The 20845-nt window shown below is 46.3% G+C and overlaps 1 protein-coding gene across 1 annotated transcript in view; it reads right to left on the bottom strand.

Moving 5' to 3' along the window:
• SLIT3 (slit guidance ligand 3) overlaps positions 1 to 20845 on the bottom strand; it is a 624276-nt gene that overhangs the window by 209250 nt on the left and 394181 nt on the right. The window contains exon 5 of the mRNA XM_081232840.1: positions 10087 to 10158. Coding sequence (XP_081088966.1) covers positions 10087 to 10158 — 72 coding nt within the window. The remainder of the gene's footprint in view (positions 1 to 10086; positions 10159 to 20845) is intronic.

The following is a 20845-nucleotide window of genomic DNA, read 5'->3' as shown; positions in this document are numbered from 1 at the left end:
ATCTGAGGCAAATTAACTCTCAGAGATGGAATAAAGGTAGCAATAATAAGTTATTTGTAATCTGCATAACAACACCATGATGGGAGTAATATTATTTCCACTTAACGTATGGGGAAACTGAGGCTACGAAAGAGTTATGTAATTGCTTAAGATCACATAGGTGGTAAAAGTCAGGGTTTGTTGACTCCAGGAAGCCTGACTGAGGAACCTGAATACTTAACCATCATCTAAACATCCTCAGAGTTAATTCAGTTTACACATAACCCCAGGCCTGGGTAGGTTCTTTGAATCATAGCTCTTCTCTGAAGGAGAAGAAACTGCTATACTTTTTCCTCAGGCTATGAGACTTTCCTGGCTTTCTTGCTGATTTGCTCTATGGCACTTAAACTTCCAGGGTGTCCCTTACCCTCTCTCAAAGAAGAAAAAAGGAAGACTCACACTGTTGAGTAAGCTATTGTGAAGGGCTGTGAAAGATGACGGGGTTTACCTGTACATTTAAAAGCTCATACTTCAGGGCTTAACAGAAGAGAGGGAGGGAGGAATGGGTGGAGCACAGGAGTTTTTAGGGCAGTGAACTCTCCTGTATGTTACTACCATGGAGGAGACCAGTCATTATACATTTGTCCAAACCCACAGAGTGAGCCCTCAGGTAAACTACGGATCTTAGTTAAAATGCATCAATATTGGTTCAGCAATTGCAACTAATGTACCGTACTAATGCAAGGTGTTCATGATAGGAGAAACTGTGTGTGGGGGTGTGTGGACAGGAGGCACATGGCAACTCCGCACTTTCCACTCAATTCTGGCATAAACCTAATAAAACTGCTCTTAAAAAATAAAGTCTATTAAATTTAAAAAAGAAAAAAGAACTCACACTTTCAGACAATTTCGATGGTCTTCTCAGAAATACTGTCCCAATGATGACCATCACAGCGTGCTTCTGCCTGGGACCTTGGCTGGTGCTGGAAACCACAAATGCTCTTCCAGTGTTCCCCACTGATCTGTACCTGCTGTTTCCTACAAGCCCTCACTCTGTGCTTGTCAAATCTCAGAGCTTTTCCTAGCTAACCACTCAGAAAAGCACTAACCGAGACTCCAGACTTGTCCTAGCCTTGCCACTGACTAGCTCTGTTGCCTTGAGAGAGTTCCTGAATTTCTTTGAGCCTCAACTTCCCCATCTATACCTAGAGGCTAATAAATTTTTCCCTAATGATCTGGCAGGGCTGTTGCATTAGTTAAACAAGATAATACCAATGAAGGCTTTGGGCAAACCGTAAAGTAGTATTATGCACATATGTAAGACACACAGTTTCCCTATTTTACTTCTCACTAGTACTTTTTCCATTATATAGATTGGGAGACTGAGGCTCAGACAGGTAAGTCACTTGCTTAAAGTAACATAAATCATAGCAGCAAATCTGGAATTAAAAGCAAATATCAAGTCTGACTCCAAAACTCATACTTTTAATCACTCCATTACATTGACTCCGATGAGACAAAGAATCAGAACAGCAATAGCTACTAGAGTCTCAAAGTATGATCTCTCCTGTAACAATCATCTCCCCTCTTCTTAAGACCCTTTCATTTCTCTTTGGGTCTACAAATCTCCAGGCAAAAGCTCAGGTCAACAGTGTACGTCTCGGGAGTTCCCTGGTGGCGTAGTGGTTAAGAATCCGCCTGCCAATGCAGGGGACATGGGTTCGAGCCCGGGTCCAGGAAGATCCCACATGCCATGGAGCAACTAAGCCCATGCACCGCAACTACTGAGCCTGTGCTCGAGAGCCCGCGAGCCACAACTACTGAGCCTGCATGCTGCAACTACTGAAGCCTGCGCGCCTAGAGCCTGTGCTCCGCAACAAGAGAAGCCACGGCAATGAGAAGCCCGTGCACCACAACGAAGAGTAGCCCCCACTCGCCACAACTAGAGAAAGCCTGTGTGCAGCAACAAAGACCCAACACGGCCAAAAATAAAGAAATCAATTTAAAAAACAAAAACAAAAACAGTGTATGTCTCATAGGACCGCTAAACCTAACTCAGAGGAGCCCAGAATCACTGTGCCTTCGTGCCAGGACACAGGAAATATGTGATTCTAGTTTACATGCTTGTTGTAAACCCCTTGTTTGCTGTGCATTTAGTGCTTAGAGGGGTTAAATATCTGTGATGAGTTAAAAAAAGAATTTTGCCTATAAATAAAAATGTCCCAGATAACAAATTTTATCGCTGGAGCCAGAATAATGGTCTCCATTATCCTGAAAAAACAGGAAGGCTTCTCTGGGCTGAGTTTTGCAGTTTGCTTTTATTCTTCTTTGCTCTGAGATGTCATCATGCTCTTTCACTCAGGGTTTTAGCCGTCCTGTTCTGAAAGTCACCCACTTACTCGTTGCTCATTGAGCACCTACTATGAACCAGGCATAAAACGAACTCTTCCGAATAAAACAGTGAGGAAGACAGACTCACCTTCTCCCTCTGCATAGCTTGCAGGCTGTTGGAGGGGGAAAGATGACTCAGAAAGAAGGCATTTAGAACTTAGGGTGGGGTGTCACGAGAAATAGCCAAAGCCCAACAGAGGACCTCTAACACAATCTATAAAATGGTGTAATCTTGGCCTGGAAGGAGTTCTACATGTTGCCTATACAGCTTCCAATTCTAGGCGCAACTTCTGGGAAGGGGCAATTACCACCATCAACATCCTGCCTTTGGACAACACCGTATCCTATCTTTTTCCAGACTGATGGAGTCTAATTTACCCGTTTCTTTTATTATTGTTCTCATTTCAGAGGATTTACTTTAATAAATCAACTGGTATTTATTGAGCACTTACACTGGTGGCCATGGGGGCAGAGAGAGAGGAGTGCTCTAGGGGAGTATTTATCATATTATATACGCTCTTTGTGTATATCTGTTGGCCTCCCTCTGTGACGAGAAGCAGGGACTGTGCTTATTCATCTTTTTCTTTGCAGGACTTGCTTTGGGCCTGGCAAGGGTAAGGGTTCAATGATGGTTTGTGGAAGGAAGAATGGAAAAATGGGGGAGTGGAAAGAAAGAAGGGAGGAGGGGAGGAAGGGGGGGCGGGGAAGGGAGGGAGGAGGGAGGAAGTGGGGAAGAAGGGAGGCAGGGAGGGGCAGGCAGCCTGGCAGGCTGCTGGGATCCCTGTCTTTAGACAGCTTATTTGGGTAGCACTTAGCAAACTGGGGTGCCGTCCAACTTCCTTCAGTAGCACCTCTGAACCCGACACACACAGTCAGGAATGCAAAGAAGGAGAGGGTAGAAAACCTTCTGCACCTCGGAAAGGTGACGCGTCAGCATCCGCTGGCCTCCCGAGAGCAGATTTTCCCAAATCCCCCTTCCAAGACGCAACATCGCTTCCATCAGGAGAGGAAGGCACAACTCCCATCCTCTGGCTCCGCCCCGCTAAGCCCTGGTGAACAAGCACTCAGTTCACCCGTCTGGTCGGCTGCCATGGCCTGCTGGCTTTCCCCCGTGGGTTTCTATAGTTTGCTGCTGACTCTTTAGGTCCGCTTTGCCTGCTTGATTCAGGATTCACCAACTGCACAAGTCTCCTTGCTGGCCACCCTGACTCCAATCTCTGCTTCTCAGCGATTCACCCTCCCCACTGATGCTGGAGCTGTCTTTCTGCAATGAAAATCTGATCCCACCGGTCCCCTCCTGAAACCTTCTCGTTGGATCCCCCCTGCCATTGCCATATGGATCAGGCATTCAAGGTCCTCCCTGACCGTCATTCCCCCATCTTCCACCTCCTGTCTCACTAACCTCAACGCTCTTCACTGTTCTTCCTGCTCGCTGTGCTCCAGCCACAAGTCTCTGACAAGCCTCAACTCTTTCACATACCTCTGTCCTTTTGCATAGGTTGGTGATTTTTCATAGGCTGTTCCTTCTGCCTGGAATGCCCTTCCCCTGGGTGAACTCCTACTCATCCTGCAAGACCCAACTCATGTCACTTTCTGAGTGAAGCCAGAATCAGGCCTGTCTCTCTGGGCTTTCCCACATCTTTGTCCTTTTACCTCCAATGGAATCCTGGCCCCTGTCCTGCAACCACTGATTTACTAGTCTCCCCCCTCACCACACTGTGAGTTCTCCAAGTGCAAGGACGGTGTCTTATTCTTTTTATAATATCATTTTCATAGTAAGCATTTTAACAATTATGCATGATTTCTCGTATGTAATAGGCCAACCACAAATACTTGAGGAACGGAAGAACAAATACATTCATTGGATTTGTTCTTAGTCCACCTTATTCTCTGCCATGAGCCATTTGGGCACTGGGGATTCCACAGTGATTGAGAAAGACAGGGTCCCTGTGTACACATGTTCATTCTGTGTGACATCCAGAGACAGGGTGACAAATAGATGAACAAGATCATTTCATAGGGTGATAAGTGCTCTGAATAAATATAACTGGGTAGTGGGATAGAGAGGAAGGGCAGTGGGGGCTAAGGAGCTGCTTTAGACCCGGCCACTCTGAGGATGTGATGTTTGAGATGAGACCTGAACGATTTGAAGGAGCCGACTGTGCGGAGGTCCGAGAGCTTAGCATCCCACGCAAAGGGAGGGGCAAGTGCAAAGGCCCGGAGGCAGGAAGGAGCTTGGGGTGTTCAGGGATGGACTGGAGCATGGGAAGCACAAGATGAGTGAGAGGGGACCCAGACTGTGTAGAGTCTTGCAGGGCACGACCAGAAGCGTGAACTCTGTTGCAGGTGCAGTGATGGAGTGAACGGCTGCTGAGATTAGCAGACAGAGATGCCACCAACCAGTGGGCACTTCCCGTCCCTCCCCCCTCCCCGCCCAAACACACACAAGATTACTGCCTGCTCATGGGGGCCTAGACAGCCCTCATTAATCTCAGGAAGCGGGAGGGCAGTGCAGCAACTCAGACTAACTAGGAAACACAAAGGCCGCCTGCCCAGCTTTGTTTTGAAACCGTCAGTTCCAAATTTTGCTAGCTGGCAGAGACAGGGGTTATTGATTTTCCCTTCTGGAATGCATGTCCTACAGAGTCCTCGCAAATAGAAACTGAAAAACAGAGGAAAACATAACTGCTGAGAAAGATAGAGCAAGGGGGCATTTTTTAAAAAAAACAATCTATACTGGTTTTGTCTTTTTCTTATTATGCTTTGTTGGACTGTGGCTTGTCATCTCTCTTTTTGTCCAGTTCATTTCCCCCCTATCTTTATGTCTTACAATTCTCTCTCTCTCCCTCTCTCTCTCTCTCTCTCTCTCTCTCTCTCTCTCTCTTTTCTCTCTCTCCCCTTCTTTTTCTCACTGTGTCTTCCCCAATCCCTAGCATGGCATTTGCATATGGTAGGCAGGGAATACTGGCATGTCAAGTGTTGGTCTATCTACTGGTCAGTCTACCTGAATGCCTCTTTCTCCAGATCAATCTATCCATCTCATCTCCCTTTAAATATAGCACCTTTCCCCCTCCCAGACAGGCAGCAGCATGGGATCAGCCCATAAAAGCAGCTTTTAGTAATTGCAGAGAGTGGTATCCCCAGCTAATTACTTTCTCTTTTCTCTGGAGAAGCAGGAAGCAATTAGGGGCTTCCTTCCGCTGCCTGGGTAGGGGCAGGGCACCAAATCCCTCCAGCACCAGTATTACAAGGTTCAAACACCCCCCTGGGTCCTTTCTCTTGCCTCTGACAACAGCTGTATGCTTGCCTACTTGCCTCTGTGAATCAGGCCTCCAACTGCCAGCAGCCTCCTTGGTTACTCTTTCCTTTTTCCTGTTGCTAGCATGGCTGAGTAGGGAGCACTCTGGGTAGACAGCAACCCGGACATCAACCCTGGGTTGGGTGGGTTGGGTGGGTTACAAAGGGCAGGCTAAGTGCGGAGGCCTAGGCCCAATGGTGTCTGCTGACTTTCACTAAATTACACACACTGATCAAAACTCAATTTTGTCATCTGGAAAATGGGGGTAACACAGTCTCTTCCTTCTTGAGGGGGACTGTCAGGACAAGCAAAGAAAATGCATATCAAAACTACAAAATTATAAACAACAAATAGCCAATCCTTGATTTTCTCCTCTTAATGAAGCATATGGTATTATGAATAGGCCCAGTTGGTATTTCAAGCCTGACATTCCAATAATTTATCATCTTCTCCTTATTTTACTTAAGTAACAAGTAGAAGCGTGTTATATTCCCTGAGCTCACACAAGGTGATGGAGAAGGTTCGAGGGCTGGCAGGTGGTTTATAAACAGATCGATGACAGGGATGTGCATTCCTGAGGTTTAAAATTCACTACTCATCACTCACAAAAGAGACAATCTCTACAAGTGGGTAATTGAGGTCCGGTCGGAGGAGGGTGTTTCCTTAACAGGTTTTATACAAACTTAATTTCTGCAAAGCGTCTCGTATTTTACATGTACCGACGCATATTTAAATGCACAACTTCAGTCATCAACCTTTACCCAGATGCCTCCCTTCTTGAACTTGCTCCTCAGCTTGGGTCCCATACCTCCAATTACTCACACTTCATTTTCTCTTAAGGCCACAAGATTCTTTAATTTCACTCCCTCTTAGTCAAACCAGAGATGTAGCTGTGGTCACAGACCAAAGTCACAGAACCAGTAGAAACAGGACAGGATGTCAAGGTCACCAACACAACGAAGACGCTCTGTCCACAATGGCTGTGGAAGACGTGACACTACTTTACACTCAACTCATCATCTTCCAGCCTGGTTCTTCCCCCGACCTTTCAACCTCTGTGGAGTGGAAGCTCCAAGAAGGCAGAGCTCACAGATACGTATCTTACTTCCTGCATTTACCCCCAGAACTGGCATTTAGTAGGAGCTCAAAAAACATTCTGAGGGCTGCATGGATGAGTGACTATGGGAATGGGCCATGATTCTCTGTGTCATCTAAATATGGAACTTATCATTTTTCCCTTCCTTTGCCTGGCCTCTAGTAACTCGTGGATTGCCACTTCTCGTGCCTTGGTCCCCACTGGCGTCTTACTGGGGCTCCTCCTTTCATTCCTGACTGCGAGCCCTGATCCCTCACGTTGGACCACAGCCTCATCTCCCACCGCCCCCTCCTTCTTCCACTGCCTCCTGTCCTAGGTTCCTCTTCCAGGATCAATGTTTTCATCATGACCTTCCCAGATCGGAAGCTAGCCACCTTCTCAGTACCTACATCTAAAGTCCATACTCCTGGGCTTCCCTGGTGGCGCAGTGGTTGAGAGTCCTCCTGCCGATGCAGGGGACACGGGTTCGTGCCCCAGTCTGGGAAGATCCCACGTGCCGCGGAGCGGCTGGGCCCATGAGCCATGGCCGCTGGGCCTGCGTGTCCGGAGCCTGTGCTCCGCAACGGGAGAGGCCACAACAGTGAGAGGCCCGCGTACCGCAAAAAAATAAAAATTAAAAAATTAAGTCCATACTCCTTGCAGGCGAGGCTCACCACCACCTGGTCCCCACCTCTCTTTCTGACCTGAACACCTATTACTCCGCATCATAATCCCTCCACTCCCATGAGACGGCTCGGCGTAGGTCCCTTAAAACACACCTTGTATAGGTTTGCCTCCTCACTCTGTACACACTATTTGCCTGTTCATTCGGCAAATTCCAATCATCATTCCGGGCTCCGTGAAAGTCTTTACAATTATAACAACAAAAAAGGAAGACAGCAGTAATAGTAGCTAGAACTTTCTAAGCACCTTCCACATGCCAAGCATAGTACTGAGTTATTCATACACATCATTTCATTCACCTTCACAAAACCACTAAGAGGTTAGGTACAATTCTTATCCTCCTCTCCCTGTGGAAGAAATCTAGGCTTGGAAGTGTCAAGTACTGTACCGGAGGTCACAGACCCAGTACGCAGAACAGCTGGGAACCAGACACAGATTTATCAGATGGCCACCCTTTGGGCGACACTGCCTAAAGCTATTGTTCTTCTCTGAGCTCTGGCAGTCCTTCATAATGCCTGGCCACTCATTGGACCATTTTGCTGTGGACTGTTAAATTATTAAACTTCCTCTCGTATGCACGTTTCTTGTCCCCAATTATACCATAAGTCACCTGAGAATTACACTTCTGGGTCTGAGAAGTTCTGGCCCCCCAGAATATGGTGACTGAACTGATTAGAAGTATAAAGTAATCAACCCCTTTCGTTTTGTTGGTTAATTCATCCTTTAAGCAGTGAGTTTACTCTCCTCCCCTGTCCCACTAGATCCTTGCTGTTTAGGACACACATCCAGGTGGAGAAGGAGGGCCTGTCCGTAGTTCTTGAGTTTGCGGACTCTTAACACTTTTAGCTCCTGAGGCCTTTGTGAAGTTAGAGACAGTACAGGAAAACAACAACAATAACCCCCCCAAACCCCAGCAACTATTGAGGACCACTGTGAGACTGAATCACTTTCTTGAGAATCAAAAATGTAGTTGGTAATTACACAGCCCTGCTTATCTAACACCATAATATGTTTTTTTTTTATTAACTGGCCCATTTAAAATTAGAGCCATGAGATAGGATAGATAATACCACTTTATGTATGTAAGATGTTAATTTAGGGCTCAACGATCAAGAAGCTGGTTGACTTTAAATTAGTCACTGCCCTCCTCTGGTCCTCAATTTTCTCACTGCTGATCTGTGGGGTTTTCTTGGATCTGTAAGTTCCCCTCTCGTCTTGCTTTTCTGGGATGCTAATCAACACAACCTCTTAGTTTTGCTTTATGTGCACGATCTCGAGTCACATTTTCTGCAGCTTTGTCTGCTCCTCCCGGCCCACTCCTGCTTCTGGGCAAATGCTCCCAGATGAAGCAATAGGTAGCCTGCTGTCTGGAGTCCCTTGCAAAATGCTCTCTGTTCCCTGCTCCCTGCACCCCAGATGCCTCTGTCCTCTGGTGTGCTTTGCATGTTAAACACCTAAAGCTTTCTGCTCGGTTCTCAGCAAAGGGGAGGCACATAGCTTGTATCAGGAAGCCAACATCAGCTTCCCGGCACGCCAAAATCCCTGCAGTACTTACAGGGAAAACTAAGAGCTAAAGCAGTTTTTAAAAAAATCTCCTTCAAGACTTCTCAAGTTGGATGCAAGCCTGTGGAGGAGGTCAGTGGGCAGAAACGCCTTCTCTGTACCCCTCTCCAAACACATGGGCACAGTGGTGTGGATAGAAAATTCAGGAGGCACACTCCTCGTGAAGGGAAGGGCCCGGGAGTCAGGATAAGCAGCAGACAGTGGGGGCCAGGTAGGAAACAACAAAGGCTATTTGGCAAGTTCAAAAGAGTGGTGATGGAACAGCTCTGCATCAGTTGCAGTAATTGGCAACGGAATCTGCACGTGATAAAATGACACAGAATTGCACATGCGCACATGTGTGCACACAGACACAAATGAGCGCGTGTAAAACTGGGACATCTGAAGAATAAGGTCTGTGGGTTGCCCTCCTGTCAATTTTCTAGCTTAATATTATATGAGAGTTATACAGGGTGTTACCACTGGGAGAAAACTGGGTAAAAGCGTACACAGACTAGTCTACTATTTTTGAAATTTCCTGTGAATCAATAATTATTTCAAAGTAAAAATTAAGAAAAACCCCAAGCACCTCGTGCAGTAGATCTGGCTACGTCTCCCCATGATCCTGGGACACAAGTCCTGACGCTCCGTCATAAGATCCTATTACAGCGAGATCTTCACCATCATGATCTTCAGCATCTTTGTCTCCCATTTACAGAACACTTACTATGTACGAGGCACTAAGCGTTAAAAACATTTTCTCGTTTGCATCGATACCCCACCAGGCTATCATCCCTATTTTATAGAAGGTAATGACCTTGGGAGAAGCTGAGTTGAGCCCCAGGCCCACAGAGCGCGGCCAGGCTGTGACTCAGGTCTGGGACTCTATGTTCATACCTGGGGACAAATCTCCAGAGAAGAACAAGACTCCCTGGAGCTGCCGTGGTGTTCGACGTGTGTTCCCTGGAAACCACTTAAGCACACCCCTCAATCTGTCTCAAAGGCACCTGGACTGAGGGCACAAGTCACGGGGACACCACCTCCCTGTCCCGTGCCCCTCACCCCTGCCCTGGCCGGAGAACCACATCTGCGGCGAAGCAACAAAAACATCACTTACAGGTTCTTCACATCTGCGATGCCTCGGAACGCCTTCCTCGGGATCCCCAGGATCTGGTTTTCGCTCAGATCTCTAAACAAGAAGAGAAGAGGCACAGGCATTAAGGGCCCAGGCCCGGCTTTATCTGCATCTCATTATGATAACAAAACCCCTCTGGAGGCTGCCTCTGCAGTCAGGAGTGTTTGGGGGACTGTTTAGTCTCAGGCCCCAGGCTGCTACAAGCCTTCACATTGTTCTTCTAGCGATGGCCTTGCTGAAATGGTTACCAGGCCAGCGGCTCGCCTCCAGGGCGGGCTCTGTGGGTGGTCTCACACCTCCAGGCCACGAGCCAAGTGCTGGGTTGTTTGTTGCACACACACTACACCCAGTTCTCTTGTTCTGCCACCTCGCAGAGATGACCCCTTCCTCCGCCTCGCACAGCATCCCTCCCCCACCGCAGGGTCAACACCACTCGATCTCCCATCTTCTCAGGGACTCTCTCTGCCTTTTTCATCTGAGATCAGAATGGAGCCTGGCCATCCTGACTTTCTGATGGTGGATGACCCTCTCTGCTTTTCTAGAGCCCCAGAGAGACCCCTGGGGGCCACCTGGATCATGTTAGTGACAGGCATGATGAATTCAAATTGCATTTCCACAAACCCACCCAAAATGGGGGTCCCACTGCACCTCATTAGCATTTAGCAATGCTAACATGTTGCTCTGAGCAGGGAGGGGAAGCGACAAAGTGTCAGGTCCTGAAGCTGGCTCAAACCCAAGTCTTGTACCAGGGTCCCCTTTAAGAATTCCCAAAGCCTCAATATCCTTTCCTAAGACCCATGTTTGTTTGTTTTTTTTTCATTTTGTTTTCCGGTTTTATTTTTTGCTGGACCAAACACATGCACTTGTTTTCATTCATACCCCAAGCTTGCTTGGGGTCTTAGTGAGTAATCAAGCATATATATGTGTATCAATCATATATATTTTATATATATATATATTTCCATTATTTTAAAAAGAACACAAAAACCTTCAGATATTAAGGTAAAAAATTACATACCCAGACACAACCACTGCTACCAATTAGGAGTAATATATATATAAATTTTACCAATCTGATCTCATAGTATGTAGTCTGTTTTAACCTCTTTTTTCGCATACTATATTGAGAACATCTGTTTCTGTCATTAACAGTACATGTATGCCAACATTTTTTTTTTTTTTTTTTTTTGCGGTACGCGGGCCTCTCACTATTGTGGCCTCTCCCATTGCGGAGCACAGGCTCCAGACGCGCAGGCTCAGCGGCCATGGCTCACGGGCCCAGCCGCTCTGCGGCATGTGGGATCTTCACAGACCGGGGCACGAACCCATGTCCCCTGCATTGGCAGGTGGACTCTCAACCACTGCGCCACCAGGGAAGCCCCTATGCCAACATTTTTAATGGCTGTGTATCATCCAATTCTATAGATGGCTATATGATCCCACGTCGCTAGGTATTTATTTACTTGCCATTTAAGGAAACACCAGGATGAATTTTCCCGCCCACACATTTGAGGACACTTGTACAGCTACTTCCTTGGTATAAAGTCCTATAAGGAGAATGTGCTGGGTCACAGGGTAAACACGTCTTAAATTGTGTTGTCCTAGAGACGGATGGACACTCCCACACTGATTTTCCAGGGGCACCTGATCAAAAGCTATAGATGACTCCAAATATATTTGGAAAGAGAGGTCAGACGACCATCCTCCACTAAAACCTGGGCCCTCTAAATCACCATTTTGCCAGGAAGCAAGAGGAAACATAGGAAGCAGAAGAGAGGAGCCCATTTTTCTGCTCTCATCGGCTGAGCTGAGTGGGCAACTCTGAGTGGCGGGCTAAAATTCAAGACACGTGGGGATAGTCTGGGGCCACTGTTAGATACCAAGGCAAGGCTCAGAGTTGGGGTAGGGTGCAGAGATGAATACAGAGAGAAATCCTGGGGCTGAATAACAGGGTGCTCCCCATCTCACATCCAGTTTCCTCTGCCTGCGACTGATATAAGTAAATTCAGATGCACAGTGAGCCCCGCTGCAGGCTCCCCTGGCTGGGCCTGATTCAATGAGCAGGGCTCCAGCCTGGAGCCGGGGCGCTGAACAAAGCCCACGATGACAGTAGAGGTCAGGCAGTGTCACCAAGGCCACTCCCCTGCTCTCCATCAGCCTCCAAGAGAAGGGGGCCCAGGTCCTGTCATCTGACTAATGCAATTTCCACCAGGCATCTGGGCTAGACCCAAGGCTCCGGCAGCCACAATGGGCCCAGTCTTTTCTGCCAAGTGAAGACTGGTCTCCGGGACAGCAAGCCCCTGCCCGCTAGCCTCCCAGGCTCAGCTGCTAGCTTTGGCCGCTCTGGGAAACAGCTCAGGGCACACTTTTGGCAAATGGCTAATGATCAAAATCAGGGGCAGGTGGAGGAAACAGGAGAGAGCTTTAGAACGATCAGCTGTAAAAACGCTTGGAAGCCAGATGAAGGGGTACATATCCCGATTATGCATTAACCCTTTGAGTTTAAGGCACCACGATATACTGAAAGAATAGCAATTGTATGAGGGTTCTGGTTTGCAGTGTAGCGGGATGAAGAAAGGACAGCCGTGTTTAAGCAGAAAAATCTGATGGAGTTGCTGGGCAATCTCCCATGAAAGCGGTCACACAGACAAAACCCTGCACTTGGATGGGACGGCCACTTGCGTTTCTGTTCACTATTTTCTCGCTGTAAATATACCCAGTCTTTTTTTTTTTTTTTTTTTTTTTTTTTTTGCGGTACGCGGGCCTCTCACTGTTGTGGCCTCTCCCGTTGTGGAGCACAGGCTCCGGACGCGCAGGCTCAGCGGCCATGGCTCACGGGCCCAGCTGCTCCATGGCATGTGGGATCCTCCCGGACCGCGGCACGAACCCGCATCCCCTAGCATCGGCAGGCGGACTCTCAACCACTGCGCCACCAGGGAAGCCCAATATACCCACTCTTGCTCCTACTTTCAGGAGACTCGTTTAAAGCACAGCTCTTTCCGTCTCCCTGCCACGGCTTTCCTCCTGCCACAATTGAGCAAAACAGTTGATTGTAGGGAATTTATCTGCTACCCATGACAATCTGCTTGTAAATTTTATTAATTTTATTTTCCATTGAGCCTCTCTTCTCTGGCTAACAATACCGCTGCCATCCATCTGCAGGATTGTATATTGATTTCATAAATACCTCCAGTGGGCTGACAAACTGACAGCTTTAACGGTGTTACTGATGGGGCGTGGAGGAGGGTTCAGGGCTGGGTGCTTCATTTTCGGTAACCGTCCCTCCCTTCACAATTATCTCGGGGCCTTTGTGGGGATTCCTAATAGTGTGTTTATCTCAGCGTGATGCCAGAGCATGGAGCTATTGTTAAGTACTATCCTTGAGAGAGACAAGAGCCACCATTTTCGGCTGACACTTAAATAAAAATAACAAAATCTATCCATAGTGCCCACGAGCTTAGCTCCGGCCAATTGCTTGGTGGGGGTTTAGTGCCTCCCTCTTCCTGAGGGAAAATGCTCAAAAGTGACCAGGGAAAGGGAATTTGCTTTTTTTTTTTTTAAACCTTAGATGAACGGGATGAGGTTGGAGTAGGGTGAGAGAAAGAATGGTGAGCTGGGATTTTCTGAGGAAATAAAGGAAGATGCCTGGTGGGAAAGGCTTTCTTGGTTGGGAAGTGGGGTTCCCGATTGGGATGCCTTTTTAAATAATTAGGATTCTGAAAGAAAGGCGAACTGCATTAGCGAAAGTGCTTTTTCCTGCTTCTGGAAAATGATTAACTGGCTGATTATTCCATCCAAAAACACCAGACCAGAGAGGACTTATTAAGGAGACAGTAAGTCAAATAGGACTTGGCAACAACCAATATATCCCCCTTCCAGCCAACATCCCCCCCTTTTTAATTTACTAAAATGCTTTGGACACAGATTAACTTTCTTCGCAAATTTATTATTGCTTCATCTACCTTGAAACAGGGACTGCGGACGCTTTGATAAATGGATTGAAAGGTTGTCTAGTTCCAGTGGAGCTTTTGAAATGCTTCCCGGGGCTCTCCCTGCAATGTCAGACATGCTTTGTTCTCAGAGCAACAGTGAATGACAATCCTCACCTTCACCCCACCCCTACCTCCCCATGTTTACCAGGCAAGGCAAGAAGCAGGAAAATGCTCTCCTTTTGCCTCTGGTGGGGACAATGTGTTTGTCTCGGTCACCTTCATGCTATCAGAAAGTCCTGTCTGTGTTAAATGGCAGTTTATGGCTCCTAGAGGTCCATGTCGAATTATTCCGGAGGTACAGAATGGGACTTGGAAGCTCCTCCAGAATTGGGGAATTCTTGTGTGGGAAGTGGTTAGAGCCACTTATTAGCTGTATGATCACACAAACTACTGAAATGCTCTATGACTCAGGTTCCCCATCTTTACAGTGAGGCTATTAATTTTACTGATCTCTTGCAGATTAATACTGAGGATGACATGAATTGGTATGTGTATACTTTGCACAGAACCTGGAACCCTGGAGGCATTCAGTGAAAGGCTGCATGTACTTCTTGGACTTTCCCTCCACTTAGCCCTGGATTTGCATTGCTGAAAATGTCCCTTTTCACTATCCTCAGGACATATGTCTACAACTCTGCAAAGAATAGAACATATAAACATTGCTAATATTCTTTCCATAAAGTCTGAGGGAGGTAAAACTTCCTCTCATCTATCATCTAGATACAAGTATCTATATTTGACTCTAGATTCTTTTGGATAAAACAGGAGAGCTTGATTCAGGAATAAAGTTCTGTCTTAGGTTGGGCTCGCTCAGATACAGATGCTTGGCCAAGTGATGGATTCACAAAGTAATCCTGGGAGAGGCAAGTAAGGGATGGAGGAAATAGGATGGAGAAGGAAGTAAAGGACAGTTAGGTAAAGTGCTGGTCTTAGCCCCAAACCCTGGGAGCTCCTGTCTCTAACCAAGGGATCTGGGTCTTTGTAGCCCAGCATCAGACAGTCCTTGGTTAGACCACCCAGGAGAAATGCAGATTCCCTGGCTCTGCCTGTCCTCCATAAGGCTGGATGAAGTGACACTAGCAACTCAAGGACAGGTTGCTGAAGAAGTTCCCAGCCACGACTTTCAGCAGCAAAGTCCAAAGAATCAGGAGATGGGGGCCAATGTCAGCAAAGGGAACCCAAGGGATCCAAACCAAAGCATTTCATAAGAAGGCTTCAAGGTCAGTTTTCCTAAATCAGGAAAGATTTTTTTTTAAATCTTTAATCTCAGAAGATTAAAAAAAATCACCCCTGAAAGATGACATATCCAGGATCAAGGATCAAGAGGCCATGCATGGTAGGGGTTGGAAGCAATTGAGCAAAGAAAACTGGAGCAACTCAATCTGGTACCTTCTTTACCTCCCCAAACCCTTTGCACTAAGACCAATCAAGTGCCTTTTTAGTAACATTAAAAAGAAAAAATCCATCAACTCTTGATTAGCCAAGCTAAAAGAGGGGATGATCTAAAAGCACTTATATTTAGAATCCTTTATTGGATTTGGGGTCAGGGCAGTGAGTTGCGAGTCTGATTCTCTTTGGCCTGAGTATGTATTAAAATTACTTTCCTAGTCACTCACGGCCTAGTAGGAAGAAACCGCCCATTGGTGCAGTAGGTATCAATCCAGACTCATTTCATTTCTGATGGATAATCTATGAATCTAAAATTTCTTGGACTCTCAATGCTACTATCCTATACAAAGCTGAACCTTGATCCCCTACCCCCAACTCCTCAAATATGGTAACTATGACACATCACTCTGCTCTAGGAACCAAAGAGAAAGATATTGTTTTGCTTACCTTATTTTATACAGCAGGAGGGACAGACATGCAGGAAACATTATTCCCTGGGGATTCTACAATGTGGGCTTCGGGGAGGATTTATCTTAAAAGGTAAATCTCTTGTGCAGGCGATTTATCTTAATAAGCAAGATTATATGTTTGCAGTTGGGTCACTGTCAAAACCAAATGAGCCCCAAACATATGTCCCAGCTAGGAAGCCCTGGTACCTCCAGCTGAGTGTCCGGTTAATAGCATCCTCTGTCTGAGGGAGATTACAGTGGAGTACCTGAATCATTTCCTGCAAGAAATGCCACCTATCTCAGAAACCCAGAGACTCAAAGTATCAATGGGGGACGAAAACAATGATTTCCCACTGCTCCAGCTGGGTTTCTAATAGTTCACGGCAGCAGGAGTCGACACTGCCTGCTCCCTGGATGTGAAAAAGTTACTGAATGAAACATTTCAATAAGAGCTCCTTCCACTGTGCCTTCTTTGATAAGCTCATTAGAAAAGTCCTAGTCAGAGCGTTCAGGTGTTTAATATTGGTGGATTGAATGCCAGTTCAGATTCTTACTTCACTCAACAAAAAAATGAATTGAGCACCTACTACGTGCTACACCTACTGAGACACAGAAGTGAACAGAACCAAGCTTCTGTCCTCCTGGAACTTGCATCTCATTGACCCTAGATACAAATAAACAGACTCCTTTATATGAACATAAACATCTAGACACCTCAAAAAAATAAGAGCTGTGGGCTTCCCTGGTGGCGCAGTGGTTGAGAGTCCGCCTGCCGATGCAGGGGACACGGGTTCGTGCCCCGGTCCGGGAGGATCCCACATGCCGCGGAGCGGCTGGGCCCGTGAGCCATGGCCGCTGAGCCTGCGCGTCCGGAGCCTGTGCTCCGCAACGGGAGAGGCCACAACAGTGAGAGGCCCACGTACCGCCAAAAAACAAACAAAAAAAATAAGAGCTGCAGTTTCACTCTTTTTTCCTTTTCAACAAGAAGGAAGCCTGTATCTAAATTCACACTGCAAGATTGTTCCTAACCACCAAGGAAAATAATTCACAGTTTTGTTTTACTCGAGGTCCAAAATCTTTTTTGGTTTTTAGGAGGCAGGGAAAGGGAAAGATGCCAATCTGAATCACTGGGACTTGCAGAGACGCAGATTTGTTTCATCAAGTATTTTGGATTTTATCTATCTATCTATCTATCTATCTATGGCTGCATTGGGTCTTCGTTGTTGTGCATGGGTTTTCTCTAGTTGTGGTGAGCGGGGCTTACTCTTTGTTGCAGTGCGCGGGCTTCTTACTGCGGTGGCTTCTTTTGTTGCAGAGCATGGGCTCTAGGCGTGCAGCCTTCACTAGTTATGGTGCACAGGCTTCAGTAGTTGTGGCACACGGGCTTAGCTGCTCTGTGGCACGTGGGATCTTCCTGGGCCAGGGCTCAGACCCGTGTCCCCTGCATTGGCAGGCGGATTCTTAACCACTGTGCCACCAGGGAAGTCCATGGATTTGTCTTTTAAAGTGGACAGTTTGATAAAAATCAGGACAGCTTGAAAATGTTATTAAGAGTTGCCATGGCACAAGGCAGCTGTTCTCACAGTGGGGCTCACCATCTACCTGATCAGAATTTACTGATGATACTTTGAAAAAAATAAAGATACCTGGTTTTTAAAATAATTTAGATATGATCATGGTGTTGTGTTTTGATATATTTGCTATGTTATTATTGTTCTTTTCATTTATCTTTGAGAGATACATACTGAAATAATTAAGGATGAAATGATGATGTCTGGGTTTTGCTTCAAAATAATATAGAAGAGGGAGAACCAGGTAGAAGTATAGATGAAACAAGATTGGCCATGAGTTGACACTTATTAGAGCTAAGTGATGGGTATAAAGGGGGTACATTTATAATCTGTGCTTGACTTTTACACAAGAGTGAAATTTTCCATAATAAAAAAATTTTAATGCCAATTCCTAGGACCCATCCCAGACCTACTGAATCAGAAACCTTGGGAAAGAGTTCTGGACACTTTGGGCAAGTTTGAGAACATGGGTAGAATGATTAGTGTATGTGATTAGGCGTTAAGTTCATGTTCTAGCCGCGTGTCTTTACGAACATTAATACAATTCTCTAAGTCTCAACTTGTACTTCTGTGATATTAGGATAAGCATTATAGATAATGGACAAGCAAGTGCTTTCTATATCTGAATGCAAGATATAAATGCACATCACTATCTTCATTTCATTAGCATGAGGTTAACAAACATAGCATCCTACTTCTTTATGTATCTAGTCTGCCTGGGTCCAAGATGCAAAGGCCTCCTGTGTCTCAGGTGTGACCCTGCTGGTGTCGGGCAAAATGCCCATTGGATAGATAGGTACGTAGGTAAGTAGGTAGGTAGGTAGACAGATAGATAGATAGATAGATAGATAGATGGCCGGGTAGGTAGGTGGATGGATGGATGGATGGATGGATGGATGGATGGATGGATGGATAGGTAGGTAGATAGGTAGGTAGGTAGATAGATAGATAGATAGATAGATAGATAGATAGATAGATAGTTAGATAGATGATAGATGGATAGGGTCTCCTTACAGGGGGAGGCCCAGATGGGCAGAGTGACATCTAATCTATATTTTAGAAGGCCACTCCGGGGCCCAGTTTGGAGGCTGACCTAGGAAGAATTAAGAGTTCACGGGTGGTTACACCCCTCCCTGGGATCTCAGAGATACAGCAGAGGCAAACCAAGCACTTTGTCCCTCCCAAACGCGCAGGTGAGACTCTGCTTGACTGAGATGAGGACATTCCTGGTGGGGCCTCACAGACAAGTGATTTCCTACAGTTTTCTAGGAGGGCTGCGATCTCGGGGAGAAATCACTGGAGGGCAGGTAGTGAGCCAGACGACGCAGCCAGGCTGAGCGGCAGATCTAGAGCCGTGACTGCAGATGAAGACCTGGTGTTTAAGCACAGAGGAACTTAAGGTTCCTCTGAGGGCTACAAGCTGCTACCAAAGGCTGCAAATGGAGTGAGGGTTATTGGTTTACTCTCTGAGTAGTTACTAGTGTGGGCACCCTTTCTGGGCAGTCGTTCCAGAGACCACAGACTCAAATGTATTAGGGTTTCGCAGGTTAAAGCAAATGAGTAAAGCAGGCTGAATGTGGATAATAATAATAATAATGAGGGGGTGAGCTAGGGGAATGCAGGGGCAATTTAAATTAATTTCCCCCAAGTCAAAACCAAATAACCCTCTGTGCTGGCCAACAAAACACTTCAAGGGCTGAAGGGTGGGGAGGCCAGCACCCCTCCAGGGAAGACCCACTAGTTCTAGAACAGTGCTGTCCCATGGAAGTATCATATGAGCTACTGATGCAATTAAAATGTTTCTCTCAGCTGCATTAAAAACAATAAAAAGAAACAGTTGAGATGAATATTATAATAAAGTATTTAACTTAATCTGACATACCCAAGATATAATCATTTCAATATGAAATCAATATGAAAATATATTAGTGAGATACTTCACAATTCTTTTTTCATACCAAGTCTTCGGAATCTGGTGTGTATTTTATGTACATCTCAATTCGAGCCAGCCATCCTCTAAGTGCTCCATGGCCACATGCGGCTGATGCCTATTGTATTAGACAGTGCAGTTCTAGGGTAAGGCTAGGAGCTGGATGCTGTAGCTATGTGTCCACTCATTGCCGAGAGAGAGCAAGAGTTTTAGATGTTGGAGCCAATCTAAAGGAGCCCAGTGGAGGACTGCTTGGTGGCGGGGGCACAGCGGGTGGGTTTGGGTTACCAATAGGAAATGTGGAAGGGAGCCAGTCAAGATAGAAACTTCTGGATTCGGGGAAGCAAGTCATGAATTGAAATATTCCAGTCATTCAGCCATCCCTCCTGGGAGCAAAGAATCTCCTTCTAGCCATAGGACTTAATCTGAGTCTTTCCAAACCATCATCCTTCTAGGGCTGACAGGATATAACCAATACTTCCAGTCCAAATAGAAGCTTTTTGCATTTAATTATCATATGCAGCTCCAACTAAGGCTCTTTGTGTTCATGAAATAGCATTATATATAATTGACTGATCATCTCCAGCCAGTGGTACAGAGGCTTAGCTTCTCAACAGTATACTAATCCCTGGGATTATCACAATTTAGTGACAAATGAGTTACATTAGACGAGATTGGGGAGTTCTAATCATCAGCCCAATTGTGCCTTCTATTCTGGTCCTGACTTCCCTGTGCCACTAAATGGTCCAGAAAACATCACCAGGATTCCAACTACTGGCGTCTGACTTGAGTCTGTGCGTTCATCACCAACGTACCCTTCAGGGAGTAAAACTGTGATTCAGGTATCCTTACGTCGTGTGCAGAAATCTGGTGCTGAAAATCATCTGATCCTAAGGATCTAATCAAGTACCTGAGACAGACCCCTGCCAACTTTTATTTCCCCCCCAACAACGAGATGTTTTGTTTTGATTTGTCAATATTGGTTGGGGTGGGAGGAGTGGTCCACTCGGTTCAAAAAGATGGAGATTGGTGTTTTCTTATTTTCCTTTGTTTGAAGCTGTGTGTCTGGCCAATGGAGTTTGGGAAAGGGAGCCCATTTCTGTGCAATTCATCCTCCTCCCTGGCTGACATACCGTTCCCACCCCCTCCTTCCCCTCCGTCCCTCTCTCTTGGCAACCCTCTGAGGCTTTCGTCCCTAATTTGATTGTCGTAGCTGACACTGTCAATCTGAAATCCAGTAGCATGTCTAATGCTGGCTGGACAAGGGGCATGCAGAAGGAGTCGAGGGAGAGGCAAATTCATCTTGAGAAGTAGCTTTATGTAAATCGATCCTTTGGCCGAACGCTGGAGCCAAGCATTTGCTGATTAATTGGAGAAGCGTTCTTGTCTTCTTTAGAGAGATGGCCCAAA

Source organism: Mesoplodon bidens (assembly GCF_964165515.1).
Source record: "Mesoplodon bidens genome assembly, chromosome: 4".
In the NCBI taxonomy this organism is placed as follows: domain Eukaryota; kingdom Metazoa; phylum Chordata; class Mammalia; order Artiodactyla; family Ziphiidae; genus Mesoplodon; species Mesoplodon bidens.
This window is presented reverse-complemented; position numbering and strand designations above follow the sequence as displayed.